This window comes from Benincasa hispida, chromosome 12 (genome assembly GCF_009727055.1).
Source record: "Benincasa hispida cultivar B227 chromosome 12, ASM972705v1, whole genome shotgun sequence".
In the NCBI taxonomy this organism is placed as follows: domain Eukaryota; kingdom Viridiplantae; phylum Streptophyta; class Magnoliopsida; order Cucurbitales; family Cucurbitaceae; genus Benincasa; species Benincasa hispida.
The window spans coordinates 57,999,783-58,017,252 of NC_052360.1; the positions used below are offsets into that span (position 1 = coordinate 57,999,783).

The 17,470-nt window shown below is 33.1% G+C and overlaps 2 protein-coding genes across 2 annotated transcripts; one reads left to right on the plus strand and one right to left on the minus strand.

Annotated features, from left to right (window-relative positions):
• Nucleotides 1-607: 607 nt before the first annotated feature.
• On the minus strand, nt 608-10,178 carry LOC120067946 (glucose-1-phosphate adenylyltransferase large subunit 3, chloroplastic/amyloplastic-like). The gene is made up of 15 exons (XM_039019593.1): nt 9,885-10,178; nt 9,665-9,778; nt 9,405-9,578; nt 9,208-9,300; nt 5,642-5,725; nt 5,495-5,550; nt 5,207-5,300; nt 4,385-4,497; nt 4,212-4,284; nt 3,814-3,894; nt 2,920-3,006; nt 2,687-2,791; nt 2,010-2,116; nt 1,862-1,922; nt 608-922 (listed from the first exon to the last, which is right to left on the minus strand). The coding sequence occupies exons 1-15, from the start codon at nt 10,095-10,097 to the stop codon at nt 821-823; spliced, it is 1,557 nt and encodes a 518-aa protein (XP_038875521.1). The 5' UTR covers nt 10,098-10,178; the 3' UTR covers nt 608-820.
• Nucleotides 7,530-9,194, plus strand: LOC120067947 (galactose mutarotase-like). The gene has a single exon (XM_039019594.1). It carries the CDS (start codon nt 7,940-7,942, stop codon nt 9,026-9,028), a length of 1,089 nt encoding a protein of 362 aa, XP_038875522.1. The 5' UTR covers nt 7,530-7,939; the 3' UTR covers nt 9,029-9,194.
• Nucleotides 10,179-17,470: the final 7,292 nt, after the last annotated feature.

Consider the following 17,470-nt stretch of genomic DNA (forward strand, 5'->3'; position numbering starts at 1 on the left):
CCTACATCCAAGTATTTGAAATGTCTAGATGTCTTTTAATATTGGTATCTTCATAATCTCAAATCACTTGCCCCCTTAGTCTTTATTTAACAACCACTTAGGCCCATTTATTTATTTATTTCTTCTTTAAAATAAATTTATAAACACTATTTTTATATTTAAGTTGCTTTGCTTTGTTATATACTTTCTACACATGTTTTAAAAAAACCAAACTAAGTTTTGATTTTTGCAAACTAAAAACAATATTTAAAAAAGAAACATGTTTTTGTTTTTGAAATTTGGTTAAGAATTTAATTGAGAAAGATAAATTCGGAGAAAATATGCTTAATATTTAAAAACTAAAAACAAAAAATCAAACGGTTATTAAACATGATCTCAAGTTTTAGTTTTAGATCTTTTAAAATTAAACTTATAAATTCTACTTCTCCCATAAGTTACTTTTCTATTATCTACTTTCTAAGGTCGTTAAACATTCAAGCTAAATTGTGGAGGAAAATAACTGCTTTTTTTTTTTTTTTTTTGAAATTTGATTAAGAATTCACGTGTTTCTTTGAGAAAAATGAACGAACCATCATTTGAAACAAGCGAACTAAAAACAAAACTGTTATAAAAGAAAAAACGGGAATTTCATTTGGTGGCAAATTCCAAAACCATCACAAAAGTAGAAGACTTCCTATTCTTAATAAAATGCAAGTGTGAGTGACATGGATGAAATGGCATTAATGTTACATTTACATATGGAAAATGCCCCCTCCGCCAGCATGGTATTTATGAAAAGTAGTTTTCAGCCCAAAAGAAAAAAAAAGGAAAAGAAGAATTTCTATATGACAAAGCCATCTTTAATAACTGAATTTTTTAGTATAATGGTAATACCAGAGCGTATGTAAAAGCCTTCTGAGGACCTATCTGCCTCTTGAACACCCTGCATTTCATTTCGACCGTCATCATTTCGACCGTCATAAGATAAAATTAGTAGTAAACTTAAATCCTATTTCAAATTTCTATGTTTTGTTCTATAAACTATGCAATGGAAAGTCATTTTCTTCCTTTGGTGTGTATTTCTTTAATAGGTGTGTTTGACACAAGAAACCTCACATTACATCATATGAAACTGTAATTTATGTTTTTACCATAAATTTATATCAATATTGTAATACTCTCCCTCACTTGGAGAGGAAATGACATTACCGGAGCTTGAATATATGACCTTTTGTTTTGATACCATATTAAATTACCGTGCCCAAGGGAAGGCCCTATTTCCAAGATTTTGGGGTCTTTTGGTCATATTGATTTTAGAGGCTTCAAGTTTGAATCTTTGAGTGTGCTTAATACCAAAAAACTTTTGATATCTCCAGGTCTGGGAGCCTTCAAAAGTTTAAATGGATGGGTTACTATAAATTCAATTTTTTTCATTGATATAATAACACTCCCTTCATCTTGCTTTTTTAATACAATAAATGTAAGATATGAGAATTTAAACCTCTGACCTTAGAGAAAGAAGTGCATGTTAATTATCACTAAACTATTGCTCATCTTGGCAACCACTATTTCACTTGTGGACTTGAAAATTTATGGAAAGCGAAACAGGTGAATGTTAACATTAATGGGAAATGTAACAACATTATATGAGTTTGGACTAAGAAACTCTTACTTGGATATCAGGTTTTATCATCGATCTAACTTAAAATAAAGCATTTGGAAGTACTAGAACCAACCTACTATTTAAACCTAAATTAATCATAAGAAACTTAACCTTATATTTCTGTGGGTCTTTCAGTCTGGTAGGTAAGAAGATTTTTCAAAACATATCTATCTACAGATAGAACAAAATGTTTCAGGTAAACTGGCTAAGAGCATGTACCTCTGAATTAGCAATAACAACATTCTTCCCTATTCTGGCATTTTTGTCAATGATGCAGTCCCTGCTCATCATTAATTTGTAAAGTGGTTAATAAGAACAAGAAAGCAGCAACAGAAATAAATTCAAAGGAAAGATTTTGGACTGTTACTTGATTTTTGTATTTTCTCCAATTCCAATTGGTACTCTTCCCTCAGCTAAAAGTGCAGCAACTTCTCCATCTGTCTCATAGAAGTCAGCTCCAAGCATTACTGTGTCCTGCACCACGCACTGTTATTTTAGTTCCTTTTTTTTTTTGCCAAATCATTGATAGTGACATGATTACGGGTGTGTTTGGTTTAACTTTTCAAGTGTTTAATTTTGAAAATAAATCATTTTAGAAAAGAAAAAAAAATCGAACTGTTTAACTACCACTCAAAAATAGCATTTGAAACACTTTCAAAATGTATTTTAAACCGTTTTTATCAAAAGAGTTTAAATGAAAATGATTTTTTTAAAAGAAAAAATATTTTTTTTCTCTTGTCATTCCAAACAGCCCTACGTAAACAGGTATATGAGATGGGATTGTAGACTTTGCAGTAAAAAAATTGCAATTGTCAAAATGAATGTTAGAGAGAAATGCGTTTTTGCAATACTGATAAACAAGCTTCCATTCTAAGAAGCATGAGCCGGATTCATATTGACTTTGTAAAACTAGTGTGTAGTGTTGTCTAACACAATTTTTTTGTGCCAGGAATGTTTAATTATGTGTCTGACATGTGTCAGGACACGCACACGTTAACCAAATTGAATTGTTGGTATTTCTTACAGAGTGAGATGTAGACAAACCTTGAGGTGCACATTAGAGTTTATGCGAGATCGGATACCAACAACACTGTGCTCTATGAAACTGTTAGTCAAGAAACATCCATGAGATATGATTGAATCGACAATCTGCATGAAAATTGAAGATATTGAACAGAAGTTAGTCAAGACAAAGTTGAATGAAGTGAGTCTGCCATTTTGAGAGATAAAACCATACTTGACAAGATTGTATTCATTCGATTTTCTCAACTGCTAACCTTGGAATTGTCAATCTTTGTTGGAGGTAGGTTTCTTCTTGAAGTGTAGATTGGCTTTGTTTCGTCATAGAAACTAAATCTTGGTGGCTGAAAGATATAAATTTCGCATTATTCTCGAACAATAATATATATGGAAGAATAATACTTCGGTGCATCCTGGGCTGCATCTATTTTATGTATCTCACTAAATTGTCAAATCATAATCTTTCACATTGCAAATTCTTTTTACTCCTTTTTTGAAATAGTTTATATGTGTGATAAGAGCGTGATACATAAAGATGAGTGCATCTCAAGATGTACCAAAGTATTTCTCTTTAAAACATAAAATGCAATTCAGAAATTAAAGTACATCTGTATGTTCAATAATATAGACTTGAGTAGACAAGTTGAGTATCAATTTCCAACAACAGCATTTAATAATGAAAAAAAGTGGAAGTGGTAACAGGAAAACAAGCTTCAACTTCACTCATGTTTAACTGCATAACACTGATTTGTATGGATTGCTTTATAAGAAAAGGTTTAGCCCCATTTGATAACCATTAATTTCTTAAAACTAAGCTTATAAACATTCATTTCACCTATAATTTTCTTTGTTTAATTCTCCACTTTTTACCAAGTTTTCAAACACCAAGTCAAGTTTTTGAAAACTAAAAACAATAGTTTTGAATAACTTGTTTTTGTTTTAGAATTCTGACTAAGAATTCAAATATTTCTCTAAAAAAATATGACAAGCATAGTAAGGAAATTGAGAGAAAACAAACATAAATTTTCAAAACAGAAGATTAAATACAAGTTGTTATCAAATGGAGCCTCAATTATTTGTTTTCTTACTTCAGAACTTTACTTGAATTCATCAACATGCGTTCTTAGATAGCAGAATGAGTAGATACATACCTGCTCAGTCAGCGCAAGGTTTGCCTGAAAGAAGGATCTAATAGTCCCTATGTCTTCCCAATAATCATTAAATAGATATGCCTACAAAACATGTATTGATAAACTTCAAGCAGAGCAACAATGCCAGTGCAACAACCAAACTATACATTCAAAAGTCAAGACCAACTTAGTTTTTCTGCATACTCTAAATCAATGAAATTTAGGAAGCAAGCAATGGCATGTATAAGCTGAAGATCCCACATCGAAAAGATAGAGAGATCTTATCACAATCTTTATAAGATATTGTGATACACAGGTTACTCTTCTCATAACCAACTGGTTTTGAGTTGGAACTTCATGCTTATCTAATGCATATGATGAGCCAAAGCATCGAAAAAAAAATCTCCAATAAGGCATACCTTCATCAAGAATTCTCTTGCTGAGAAAGGGATTATCTCTGATCCAAAGTCATTCGCGGTTGGGAAGCGCCATCTGACGCAAACAATTTCTGGCATTTAGAGTCTCATATTTTAAATTGATATAAACCAAAAAACATGCTAGGTTATTAGTAAGAAACAAAAGTGGTTGATACCTTAAAATGTTTAGAAGTATCTCCTTTTTAAAGACATACACTCCCATAGAAGCTATGTATGGCTTTCTCAGTGCCTCATCCTTTGACAATCCTAAAATTGTTGTGTCCACTTCCTATATATATAACATGTATATGTTAACAAACTTTACCATTTTAGCTTCTAAGCCCGTAAAAAAATGCTTGAGAAAATTCCAGCTGATTTTAGAGCCCAAAATGTAAAATCTAAAATGCCCCACTTTATTTAATAATGTTAAATGACCTTCTACTAATGTCATGGACGAGGGAAGTTACGAGTTTGCTCTTTCTTCAAATTTCTTCCTTTCTTTCTTTTTTCTATTTCCTTCTTTTTCTCTGGCACGATTACAACTACTCATGCTCGACCAACTTCAGCAAAACCATGCACCAATTCCAGTGAGTCCATTGGAGTTGGTCCAACCATGAGAGAGGAGAGCAGATTTGACCAACTTTGGCAAAGCCAGAGTGCGAGAGGACGAGAGGGTGAAAATGAACAATAGTGCGAGAGCGAGAGAATGAGATAGTGAAAGAGAATGTTAGAATGAGACAGTGAGAGAGAGGAGAGCGATTTGTGAATGAAGAAAGGGAGCAAGAGCGAGATGAGCTTTTTCGCAAGCACAAGTTCGTTTTGTTAATTTCACTCAAATTTGACGTGGATAAAAGATTTTGTTAAAAACTCATTTTAAAAAAGCAGAGCAAATTTCATTTTTCCCAAAAAAAAAATTTGGGTCATCCGTATAAAACCCCCCAAAAAGCACACCCCAAAAAGCACAGTCATATATTGTAGTACTGTTTTTATGTTATTACCATTGCCTTCAGGTCTTTCCCTCTAGGTTTTTCACTGAATGAAAGAACTCTTCCGCTACTGTCGATCTTCATTAGCCCAAAATCTGAAGCTCGACTTCATTTAAAAAAAGATACAAGGCATACACCCATATAAGAATTATTTCCCTTGAAATGTAAAGAAATCTAGAGGCTCATAAACAAACTGAGCAAAAAGGAATGAAGATAAAATAATTGATAGTATTATTACAAACTACAATTGAAGATGAAGGTACCAACCTGAATGTAAAGAACTAATGTGATCCAGCATACCTGTCATCGATTGGAATACAAGAAAGAGTGATGTCCGCACCACTCTGCCGATGATTCTGATGATCGGGACAAAAAATTCAATAGTTCAGAAAAGATTGAAAAAGAGAGGAAAAAAAGGGTTGAACTCAAACTCATTTTGTTTCTTACTTGAACGAAATCCATGTAGTCCATTCGGTAGAGGTGATCCCCAGAAAGAATCAACACATCTTCAATTTCTTTGCTTCTTGCATCCTGCAGTAAAATAAGGAAGTAGCTCTTTCAGATATTGTATTCTCTTCTTCCTTCATTGATGACTGCATCCCCAATGTTATGTTCTATTCAATATCCTTTAACTTAATTCTAAGGTGGATTTTGTTTACAAATTAACTTTCCTAGACTGCATCTTTGTGCCATGAGTTTCTTTTTGTAAGGATATCAATTATTCACATACCCTTTATGATTAATGATTGCTATCCACATAAATATATGAAATTTAATTACTTATGTGATTTCATACATTGGTAGGAGGCGAGTCATTAATGGTAAAGTCTCTTCCCAAAGAATAAGTATAAAAAAAATCTTATGCCCCACAAAATTCTTTTTTAAAATGGAAATGATTAGGTGCACTAATTCCAAACTCCCCATTTTCTCTACATAAAAATTAAAATCAAAATAAGGTTTAAATTGATGTAATTCCCAAAATTTAGAGTTTAAATTGATACAATCTCCAAAATTTAAGGTTTAAATTGATGCAATTCTTAGTTTAGGGTTTAAATTAATATAATCCCCAAAATTTAGGGATATAAATTGATATTTGTATTAAAAATAATTCAATTTTCTAAAAAAAAAAAGTCTTGGGTTATGTTTTGGTTGCATTTTTTCTTTAAAGAAATTAATTAATTTTTTTTACTATGTAATAAAAAAAATGATATATGGATTAGGTGCACCTAATCATTGTCGTTTTACTTATCTTAGAATTTAAAAATTTTCACTTGTATTGAACTTTAAAATGGTCTCTAACTCAACATAAATTTTATATTGTCAATCTCATAGTTAGATATACGATTCTCATAAAAAAAAAAAAATCTCAAAAGCATGGTATTAAATTTCTATCAACATTCCCTTCAAAAAAGAATATTGACATTTCCATTATATCGTAAAAAAATCATCAAACACGAAAAGATAAGTAACAAAATGGCATTAATATGAATATAATATAAATGCAAATTGCAAAGACCACTTCTAAAGTATGGTAATAATTGTAATTAAATCCTCAAATTTTCAATTTTAAAAATTAAGTCCTCAAAATTATACAAGTGTTAAAACCATACTTCAAATGTGGTTTAACAATTTGCCCTAATATAAATAATAAACATTTTAATTGTTTTAAAAGAGTGTAAAATATCTATTTATTAATTTAATTTTTTTAATTTTTTTTTATCGATATCAATATTTTAATCAACATTCCTGTAAAATTGACGAAGACACATTGACATTTTAAATCTCGCTCAAAAGAACAGTTTCATCCATTTTTTCTCATTAAAATGAAGACAAAATTATGATATGGTAAGTTATAAAAAGAGTGGTATACATAGACACCATTGACAAATTTTAATTAATACTTAGTGAGATAGTTTTAAATGATCTTATTGTTACTTCCGAAGTTTCATTCTAACTCCCCAACTTTAAAATTGTTTCAAAATAGTCCAACTCTTGAAGAATTTAAGTTCAAAATAATGAACCTACAAAATATCCGTCTAGTTGATTATGTTAGTTACTTCATAACACAACTCAGCATAGGTTTATAACAGTTTTCAATATCGTTTTTGATAATATATGTATATATATATATAAAGTTCTTTTGAGTGGTTGTTAAACATCTAACTTTTTTTCAAAATAATTTATTTTCAAAATTAAACCAAACACACTCTTACACAACTCCTATTTTTTTTTTCCAGATTTATGTTATATATCCAGATTTTAATTAAAAAAAAAAACAAGTTGAATAATAATAAATAAATAAATAAAAAGCACGTAAAAGAAAAACTTTTTAGAATGTGTCTCCTAAGATTTAAGAACGATTTTGAGGGGGAGAGAAATTAATATAAGAAAGAGAAAATTGAAGAATTGAAGGAATAATTTTTAGAAAATAACTGAAGTTAGAGAATTAATGGAACAATATAACTTCTAAAAAAAGAAAATAAAAGAAAATATAAATTAAAAAAAATATACAAGATAGTTGAATAAAAATTAACGATCAAAAGAGAGACAATTTCTTTCAAATGCGTTTCTTTGGAGTTACATAGCGAAAAAAAAGTAAAAGAAAAAAAAAAATCCTAATCCCAAACATCCCAATTAAATTGTTAATCAGTTAAAACAATTAATGCCAACTTGAAAAAAGAAAAGAAAAATCCGCAATTGTTCATAGAAAAGACAATCTTCAGCTTCGTACTTCCATGTGAAATCATGGGAAAGTTCTCTACACTTTTCCAAGTGATCCTTTTTGTTTTTATAGGATATGTTAATGGTGATGTCTGTGGTCAAAAGATTGGGGTATATGAGCTCAAGAAAGGGAACTTTTCTGTGAAATTCATTAATTATGGTGCCTCTATCGTCTCTGTTGTTGTACCAGATAAATATGGAAATCTAGCTGATATCGTTCTTGGATTTGATTCAATACAGGATTACGTTCAGCGAAAAGGTAACTTCGGTGCCATTGTTGGACGAGTTGCTAATAGAATAAGTAATGCTCGATTTACCTTAAATGGAACTGTATATAGATTGGAAGCAAATGATGGGAACAACACCATTCACGGTGGCTCCAAAGGATTCAGTCATGTCATTTGGGAAGTAAACAATTACAATCCTGAAGATCCTATTCCTCAAATTAATTTTACTTACAGAAGTTTCAATGGAGAAGAAGGATTTCCAGGAGACTTAACCGCCACAGTGAGCTATTATCTCCTCTCAGAAACACATTTAGCTGTAGAAATGAAAGCTATTGCTATAAATCATCCAACTCCTGTGAACCTAGCGCAACATGCCTATTGGAACCTTGGTGGCCACACTAGTGGGGATATTCTCTCTCACCAGGTCCAAATCTTTGGGTCCCAAATCACTCCAGTAGATAACCAGATGATTCCTACCGGTGAAATCAAGGCCGTTCAAGGAACGCCCTATGATTTTCTGACACCTCAAATCATCGGTAACAATATGAGCAAATTACCAAATGGGTTTGACATTTACTATGTGCTTGATGGATTAAAGGGGACAGAAAAGAAAAAAGCTGCAACTCTACGAGAGAGGAAGTCCGGACGAGTATTGGAATTGTGGACCACCGCCGAAGGATTACAGTTTTACACAGGCAATGGGCTTACAAATGTGACAGGAAAAGGAGGGTTTGTCTATAAAGCTCATGCGGGGCTTTGTTTGGAGACTCAAGGATTTCCTGATGCGGTGAACCATCCTAATTTCCCTTCAGAAATTGTAACGAAAGAAAATCCATATGAACACTCTATGTTGTTTAAGTTTTCAACCGACCAACTTTTCAATTGAAAAAAGATGATGATAATGCTCTAGTTTTGAAAAAAAAAATCCAATTAGTGCTTCATACAAATAAAAATGGTTGAAAATGCATTTAATGTTTGTATTTCTCTAACATAGCTAAGTTTATGCACTTTTAATTTGTGCAATTTTAACAAAGAAAGTGATTCTAATTTCTAATTTCTAAGTACCTCAAAAAGCCAATGGAATTGTCGTACTGCATCAGCAGTTCCTTGAAACCACCGCTTCCCGGCCTCTCCCGGAGTTTGAGTCGCCGCGAGAACCTATAGCCATAATAACGAGAATCTCATCGAAATCCTTCACCTGTCTTTTTTATTCACCAGAAAAATGCAAAACGATGAATTGACATGAACAATTAAGAAATGACCTCAACGTAACCGTCTCCCAAGGTGACTCCACTACTAAAATTATATGCGCGAGCGAGATGCCTATTAAGTGATGCAGAGTTAAACTGTGTGAGAATATAAACTTTGTTGATTCCACTGTTAATGCAATTGCTCATCGGCACATCAATCAGCCTATAAGCTCCGCCGATTGGAACCTAAAATTTATGGAAAATTGAAGATAAGACAAGACATAAACAAGAAATCCAATAAGAACAGAAACTCAAAAAGAGCTAATAATCACCGCCGGTTTTGCTCTTTGCTTAGTGAGCGGAAACAAACGAGTACCCGCTCCACCTCCCAGTATAATCGCCACCACCGTCCTCGGATCACGTTTTTCCATGTTCAATCCCCTCAACTACATTGAACCACACCATTAAAACCTCAAATGCTAGTGATATATATGAAGATTGTTTCTCTCAAACACATAGAACAAAATTTGAAAGAGACTAGCATTAGCTCACCTTGGATTCAACCGCTATATTGGCAATAAGAGACGAGTTACAAACTTTCCTTTTGAGATTTGGAATGTAATCAACATCTTGCTTCCTCTGTACTTGCAATGTAAGCTTCCTCCCCATGAATTCTCCATTACAGAACCTCACCTGCAACTTGGAGTTGTTGATTTTCTGCAATGTCGTTGGACCGTGCAAGTGCGCGGCAGCATAGGCTACCATATTCTGGTTCAATGCTTTATCAATGAGGAAGAAGAAGAATGGAAGTGTTTGATGTGGATAGGGAAAAAGAATCAGATATATAGATAGCAATGGAGTTTTTGTATTTGGTTGTATGTTGAGTGATACGCATGTGTGTACATAAGGATTTGGGTCCACTTTATCCAAATTCAATTTCATCCACCAATTTTCTTTTTTCAAGAAATCTAGCTTTCTCTTCCATCTCTAGTGTCTTCCCAAAAGAATATGGCTCATGGCTTTTGGTTTATTTATGCCAAAAACAGTCCCAAAAAAATATTAAATACATTTTGGATTACTTTTATTTTAAAAGATTTATAGGACTTTTAGAATTATGAATTTACTATTTTGTCCTCTAAAGTAAAACCCTGTCTAAATTTTTTTTCAATCCAACCTCTTTCTTTCAACCTCTCTCTCACTAGTTTCTCTCAACGTTGACACCTTTACTATCACACTATCTATTCTCCAAATTTTCTAATAACTCTTTACATTTTTATTATGGATCGAAAATATTGTTTTATATATATAGATATTAAATATATTGAATATAAATATTTGTGATAATTAATGTATATATCTGAATATTCAAAATAATTAATATTTAGAAGTTAAATATTTGTGATCGATTTACGAATTTTGTATATAAAAATCAGAATTAAATAGTTACTTAATTAAATGTAAAAAGAACCATTTATATAGTCATAAATTAAATTTATCATTTTTAATATATTGTAATGTTAATTAATTATTAAATCACTTAAAATAAAAGTAAATTATTGTTTTTATGCTGAACAATAATTAAAATTAATTTAATTACTAAAAGTAATTAATTAAATATATATTAATTAGAACATAATTAATAAGAAAATTTTATATTCAAATAGTTAATATAACATAAAATATTAATGGTAAATGTACTGGTTAAAATTTCTTGAGTCTAAATAATATATTTATATTTGATAATTAATTGAAATTAATATTAATAATGAATATATATTAATTAATTAAGCTATATTTTTATTGTTCATCTCTCCAACATAAAAATCTCATTTTTTTGAAGGGTATTGGAAATCCTGTGTCTGATGGGTTTTGAATTTCACTGGATAATAATATCTTGGGTTTTAGAAGGTGAAATTCTATGAAACAAATAAAGTATCAAACGTCTATTTTGTTAGAGTTAATGTCCTAAAACGAGTGTTTATTGTAGTTTGTAAAGATAATAAAATAAAAAGTATTTTATTAATGTTTAGACTGCATTAAATCAATCCAATAAACTAAGATCTAATGTTATTTTATGTAACTTAAACATATATGTGGAGACATATAGGTAGATCACATTTAAGTGATAACCTAAACGGTATGTAGTAGAGAGATAAGATTGGGTACCTTATCCTAGTGAAACTACGAATACGACTTGTTTTGTAGATGTTACAATTATTGTAAAGTGCTACAAATGGTCTGATCATATTGTTCATGTGAATACATATAAGCGAGGGTATTCTATACAAAGAGTTTGTATAAGACCAGGCCGCGAAATGAATAATCTCTCTATATAACACCGTTGCTGGAAGAGATTTACATTTTACTAGGATGCCCATAAGTGACTTGACCTTAATCCTGAGTGAGTTGTGAACTCTTGTTTATAAGGGCAATCATTTGATTTGTATGGGCGAGAGTAGTCTTGTTAGTAGATTCAATAAACCTACCATTTTGGGGACTTGTCCGAGTAAAGAGCTGGGAACACAACTACACAAGATGAGATTCACTCCTTTCCCGATCTTAAGGAAAGTAGATATGCTCCCTTAATAGTTGATTCCGAGTCTTGAATATTGAGGCCTCAACCTCTCACTGGCTCGAGATGTGTTAGTTTATAGTTGGACTATAAACTATTTGTTCATTAGTAGAATCAGTGGTATTTAAGGAGTTAGATGTAACTACAGGGATAAAACGGTATTTTGACCCAACTATAGTTATGAGCAATTTGTGAAGGTTCGACTCACTGTTGATTGGTTATATCCATAGACACATAAATAAATCTACAATGTGAAGGCTGTAGCTATCAATCTTTAGTGGATTGACCGATAGTTAATGAAAATTGATTAATTTAATTAAAATTTTTAATTAATTAAGCTATATCATTGGAGCTTCTAATCTGTAGGTCCATAAGGTTCTCTTGTTGGCTCACTAAAGGATATATAAGAGGAATGGTTTGAATTGTTCAAATCAACTGTATATTAGTGAGATTAATATATATGGTTAATTATAGATGTGATCTATAATTAAGAGAGAAAAATATTTGAATAAAATTCAAATATTAAATAGATGTATACATATAAATATGTGATAATTATATGTTGATTAATTCTATATTAAATATGATTAATATAGTTGTTTAATTGATTAATTACTAGTTAATTAATTATTTTTTAAAAAGTAGAGATAAATAAATATGTGATGTTTATTTATTTATTTATTATATATTAAATTAGATTTAATATATATGGTTATTTAATTAAATTAGAACTAGAATGGTAATAGGTAAGACTGGGAGAAGGGAGTCACCCCTTCTCGTTATAAATAAGTCTTCATGGCCCATGTTTGTGACACATTTGAATTGGGAATTATGAATCTTACTCTCCTACTACTACTCTAAAAAAACCTATCTTCTTTTCTCTACTACTTCTTCTTCCTCTTCTAAGTAGGGTTGGCAACCGGAACGGGGCAGGGCGGAGGACTCCCTATTCTCGTCCCCGCAAGGTATTTCTCCCCATCTCCGTTGGGGAAACGGGTCCTCGCAGGGATCCATCCCCGTTATATATATTAAAAAAAAAAAAATTAATCGAGGATGGGGACGGGGCGAGGCCCTCCCCATCCTCACTGGGGACCCGATTATAATCCCCGGTTTGACCCCCATCCCCGGTCGGGGCGGGGACTCGACCTCGTGGGGATTTTTGCCAACCCTATTTCTAAGTCTTAGAGACCAAACATCCAATTCTTGGGATCCTAGCTTGGAGACCACACATCCAATTCTTGGGAACCTAGCTTAGAGATCACACATCCAATTCTTGGGTTCCTAAAGAATAACATGATTTCACTTGTGGTGGTGTCCCTTGATCATTGAAGAGACGTTCCGGAGAAGATGCAAAGGGAATCGTGAAGAATTTAGGAATCTACAAAGGTAAGGTTTATCCATTATATTATTATTTTATACCGTATTTTGTTTATGTAAAATCGAAAATAAAATTGCAAGACGATCACACGCTTCCGCTTGGGATTTGATCCTTTCATGTCTGAAATCCCATGGCAAGACCGATGAAACAAATTGACTATTAAGATAACTAAGAAAACCATATTTTATCCCATGAACTTTGTTTAGAAAATACATATAGCATATGGAATGATTTTATAGCTTATCTCAATATAACTCAATTGGTTAAGATATATTTCTCAATCAAGAGGTTAGACATTTGAATTCTTACCTCCATGTATGTTAAACACCCCAAAATATTAATAAAAAAAATGACTAATTGCAATGCATAGTACTTTAGGGTTAATAATTAAGGGTATAACAACATTTTTAAAGAATTAAAAATATAGCAAAATTTATATGATAGACTCTACCGATGACAAACTTCTATTAGAGATATGATTTTATCACTGATGGACTTCTCTTAGCAATATCATAGATTTTGAGAGTTGGACGTTCGAATTCCTACCTCCATGTATGTGAAACCCCCTACAACATTGATTTAAAAAAAAAAAAAAAAAAAAAAAAAAAAAAAAGACTAATTGCAATGCATAGCACTTTAGGGTTAATAATCAAGGATATAACAATATAGCAAAATCTATATGATAGACTATATCGATGACAGACTCCTATCAGATATATGACTTTATCACTGATGAAAAAAATAGTAGGAAAAATAAAGATAGCACACTAAGAATTTACGTGGAAAACCCTAATTAGGGAGAAAAACCACGGGATAAGGGAATTATTATTAGAAACTGATACAATGGAATACAGTAGACCAAATAGAGAACAGGGAAACCCTAGGGTACAATGAAAAAGACAAAATTGCCCCTAGAACGCAAAACCCCAATTTCAACACTCCCCTCAAGTTGGGGCGTAGATGTCAATAAGTCCCAACTTGCTCACACAAGCATCAAACAACTGTCTGGAAAGCTCCTTTGTTAGGACATCTGCAATTTGTTGATTGGAGGGAATATAAGGAACATAAATGTTGCCACTATCGAGTCTTTCCTTGATAAAGTGTCGGTCAATCTTCACATGCTTTGTTTTGTCATGTTGAACAGGGTTGTTTGCTATGCTTATGGCTGCTTTATTATCACAGTAGAGTTTCATTGGGCTGGTATGCTCTTGATCAAGGTCGTTCAAGACTTTTTCAAGTCAGATCTCTTCACAAATTCCCTGACTCATGGCTCTGTATTCTGCCTCAGCACTGTTTCTGGCAACAACACCTTGTTTTTTGCTTCTCCATGTAACAAGATTGCCCCACACAAAGGTACAATATCCTGATGTTGATTTCCTGTTTACTACAGATCCTGCCCAATCAGCATCGGTGTAAGCTTCGATACATCGTTTTTCAGTTTTCCTGAATATCTAGCCTTTCCCTGGAGAAGTTTTCAGATATCTCAAAATGCGCTCTACTGCCCTCATGTGTTCTTCATATGGTGACTACATGAACTGACTTACCATACTTACTGCATAAGAGATGTCAGGTCTAGTATGAGAAAGATATATTAATTTTCCAACAAGTCACTGATATCTTTCTTTGCTCACTAGAACACTTTTACTCATATTATTTAACTTTGCATTGGCTTCTATAGGGGTATCAACTGGTTTGCACCTCGTCATACCTGTTTCCTTGAGCAAGTCCAAAGTATACTTCCTTTGGAAAACTGAAATTCCTTCTCTTGATCGAGCTACTTCCATTCCGAGGAAGTATCTTAGTTTTCCAAGGTCATTGATCTCGAATTCCTCAACCATCTTTGCCTTCAATCAGTTAATCTCTGAGGTATCATCACCTGAAATAACAATGTCATCAATATAAACAATAAAAACTGCAATTTTCCCGGATACAGACTTTTTAGTAAATAGAGAATGATCAGAATGACCCTGTTTATATCCTTGAGATTTTACTAACATAGTAAATCTGCCAATCCAAGCCCTTGGTGATTGTTTTAGCCCATATAAGAACTTTTTCAATCTGCAAACTCGGTGATCAAACTGTTTCTCAAATCCTGGGGGAGGACTCATATAGATTTCTTCCTCCAGTTCTCCATTGAGAAAAGCATTCTTCACATTAAGCTGGTGAAGGGGCCAATCCTTATTAACTATAATAGAAAGGAGGACCCGAACTGTATTTAGCTTTGCAACTGGCGAAAAAGTCTCTGAATAATCAACCTCAAATGTCTGAGTAAAACCTCTGGCCACTAATCTTGTTATGTATCTGTCAACAGTTCCATCGGGCTTATACTTTATTGTGAATACCCATTTACATCCGACTGCTTTATGACCATTTGGAAGATTGACTTGATCCCACATATGATTTTTCTCGAGGGCTTTCATTTCTTCCATAACTGTTGCTTTCCATTCATGACTTTCCAATGCGGTGTATATACTTTTTGGTATCACCACTGTGTCTAGGCTTGTAGTGAGGGCTTTTAACTCAGGAGATAAATTACTATAGGACAAGTAACTTTGCAACGGATATTTAGTACATGATCTCGTACCTTTCCTCAGGGCAATCGGAAGATCAAGGGATTCATCTCTATCTTTATTTTCTTTTGACATACTGCATTCTCCCTCCGGTTCTGTTATTTTCCCACTCTCAACATTTTTTCCAGTGGGAATAAGAGAGGCTTCTTTTCCAGGTTCTACCATGTCCTCAAGAGTCACACATTCATCTGTCTTTGCACCATCGTCAACCTCAATCACATCCTTGCTGGCATTATCTTCCCTGCTTTTGCTCTCAACATTTTCAACACAAGCATCAGTATTATCACATTTATTATCATGATCAGGGATAGAACTACTAGTACCTGGAACTGATCTCTGTTTAGACTTATGAACTGGAGCTGGAGAGATGACAGGTGGTGCTATTTCTTTCCTGAGATTCTTTCTATAGTATGTGATCCAAGGGACTTGTTCAGTTGGGAGGATGGGTGTGTTGGTGTTGACACTGACATCAAGGATGGGTTCAGGTTCAGGTAATGTAGAAAGATTGGGACTCGGGATGGCATGCGATTTATTAGATGGGATGCTGTCAGGATAGCATCACCCCACAAATAAGAGGGAAGAGAGGTAAACAACATAAGAGAGTGGGCAACTTCGACTAGGTGGGGGTTTTTCCGTTCGGCCACTCCATTTTGTTGAGGAGTGTACGCACAGGAACTCTGATGGACAACACCTTTGGAGGTAAGGAATTCTCGTAAAGTGTTACTAAGGTATTCTTGACCATTATCACTTATGAGAATAGCAATTTTAGCGTTGAACTGGGTTTCTATGGAATTGTAAAATTGTTGGAAAACTGAAGTGACTTCTGATTTATCTGTCAGCAGGAAAACCCAGATTAGACGAGTATGATCGTCAATAAAAGTTACAAACCAACGCTTCCCAGTTATGATAGTGACTGGTGAAGGACCCCAGACATCACTATGGAATAGAGTAAACGGTTTAGACGGCTTATAAGGCTGAGAAGAGAAAGAAACACGAGGCTGTTTTGCCTGGACACACATATCATATTTCAATTTAGAGATATTAACATTGCGAAAAAGATGAGGAAACAAATAGTTCATATACTGGAAATTAGGATGGCCAAAACGATAATGCCACAACATATAATCAGTTTCAGAAATGGAAAAATGAGAAGAAAACAAACTAGTCTTATCACATAGCCTAAAGGAAGTTTCTTCAGTAAGGAAATAGAGTTCCCTGTCATGCCGGGCAGTGCCAATCGTCCTCCCCGAGGTCAGATCCTGAAACACAACATCATCAGGTGAGAAACTAACACAACACTTTAAATCTCTTGTTAACTTACTAATAGATAACAGATTGTAAGACACTTTTGGCATATGCAACACATCTTGGAGTACTAAGCCGACAAAGGGTGACACTCGTCCTTTTCCAGCAATAGAAGCAAAGGACCCATCTGCAATTCTGATTCTTTCATTTCCAGCACCAGGTTGATAAGATAAAAATTAATCAGAAGAACCAGTGAGGTGATCTGTGGCTCTTGAGTCTAATATCCACGATTTATTACTAGTTATATTCACAAGACCAAAAGATTGAAAAGTACCTGTATAAGCGATTGCACTTACACCCACTGTAGTAGTGT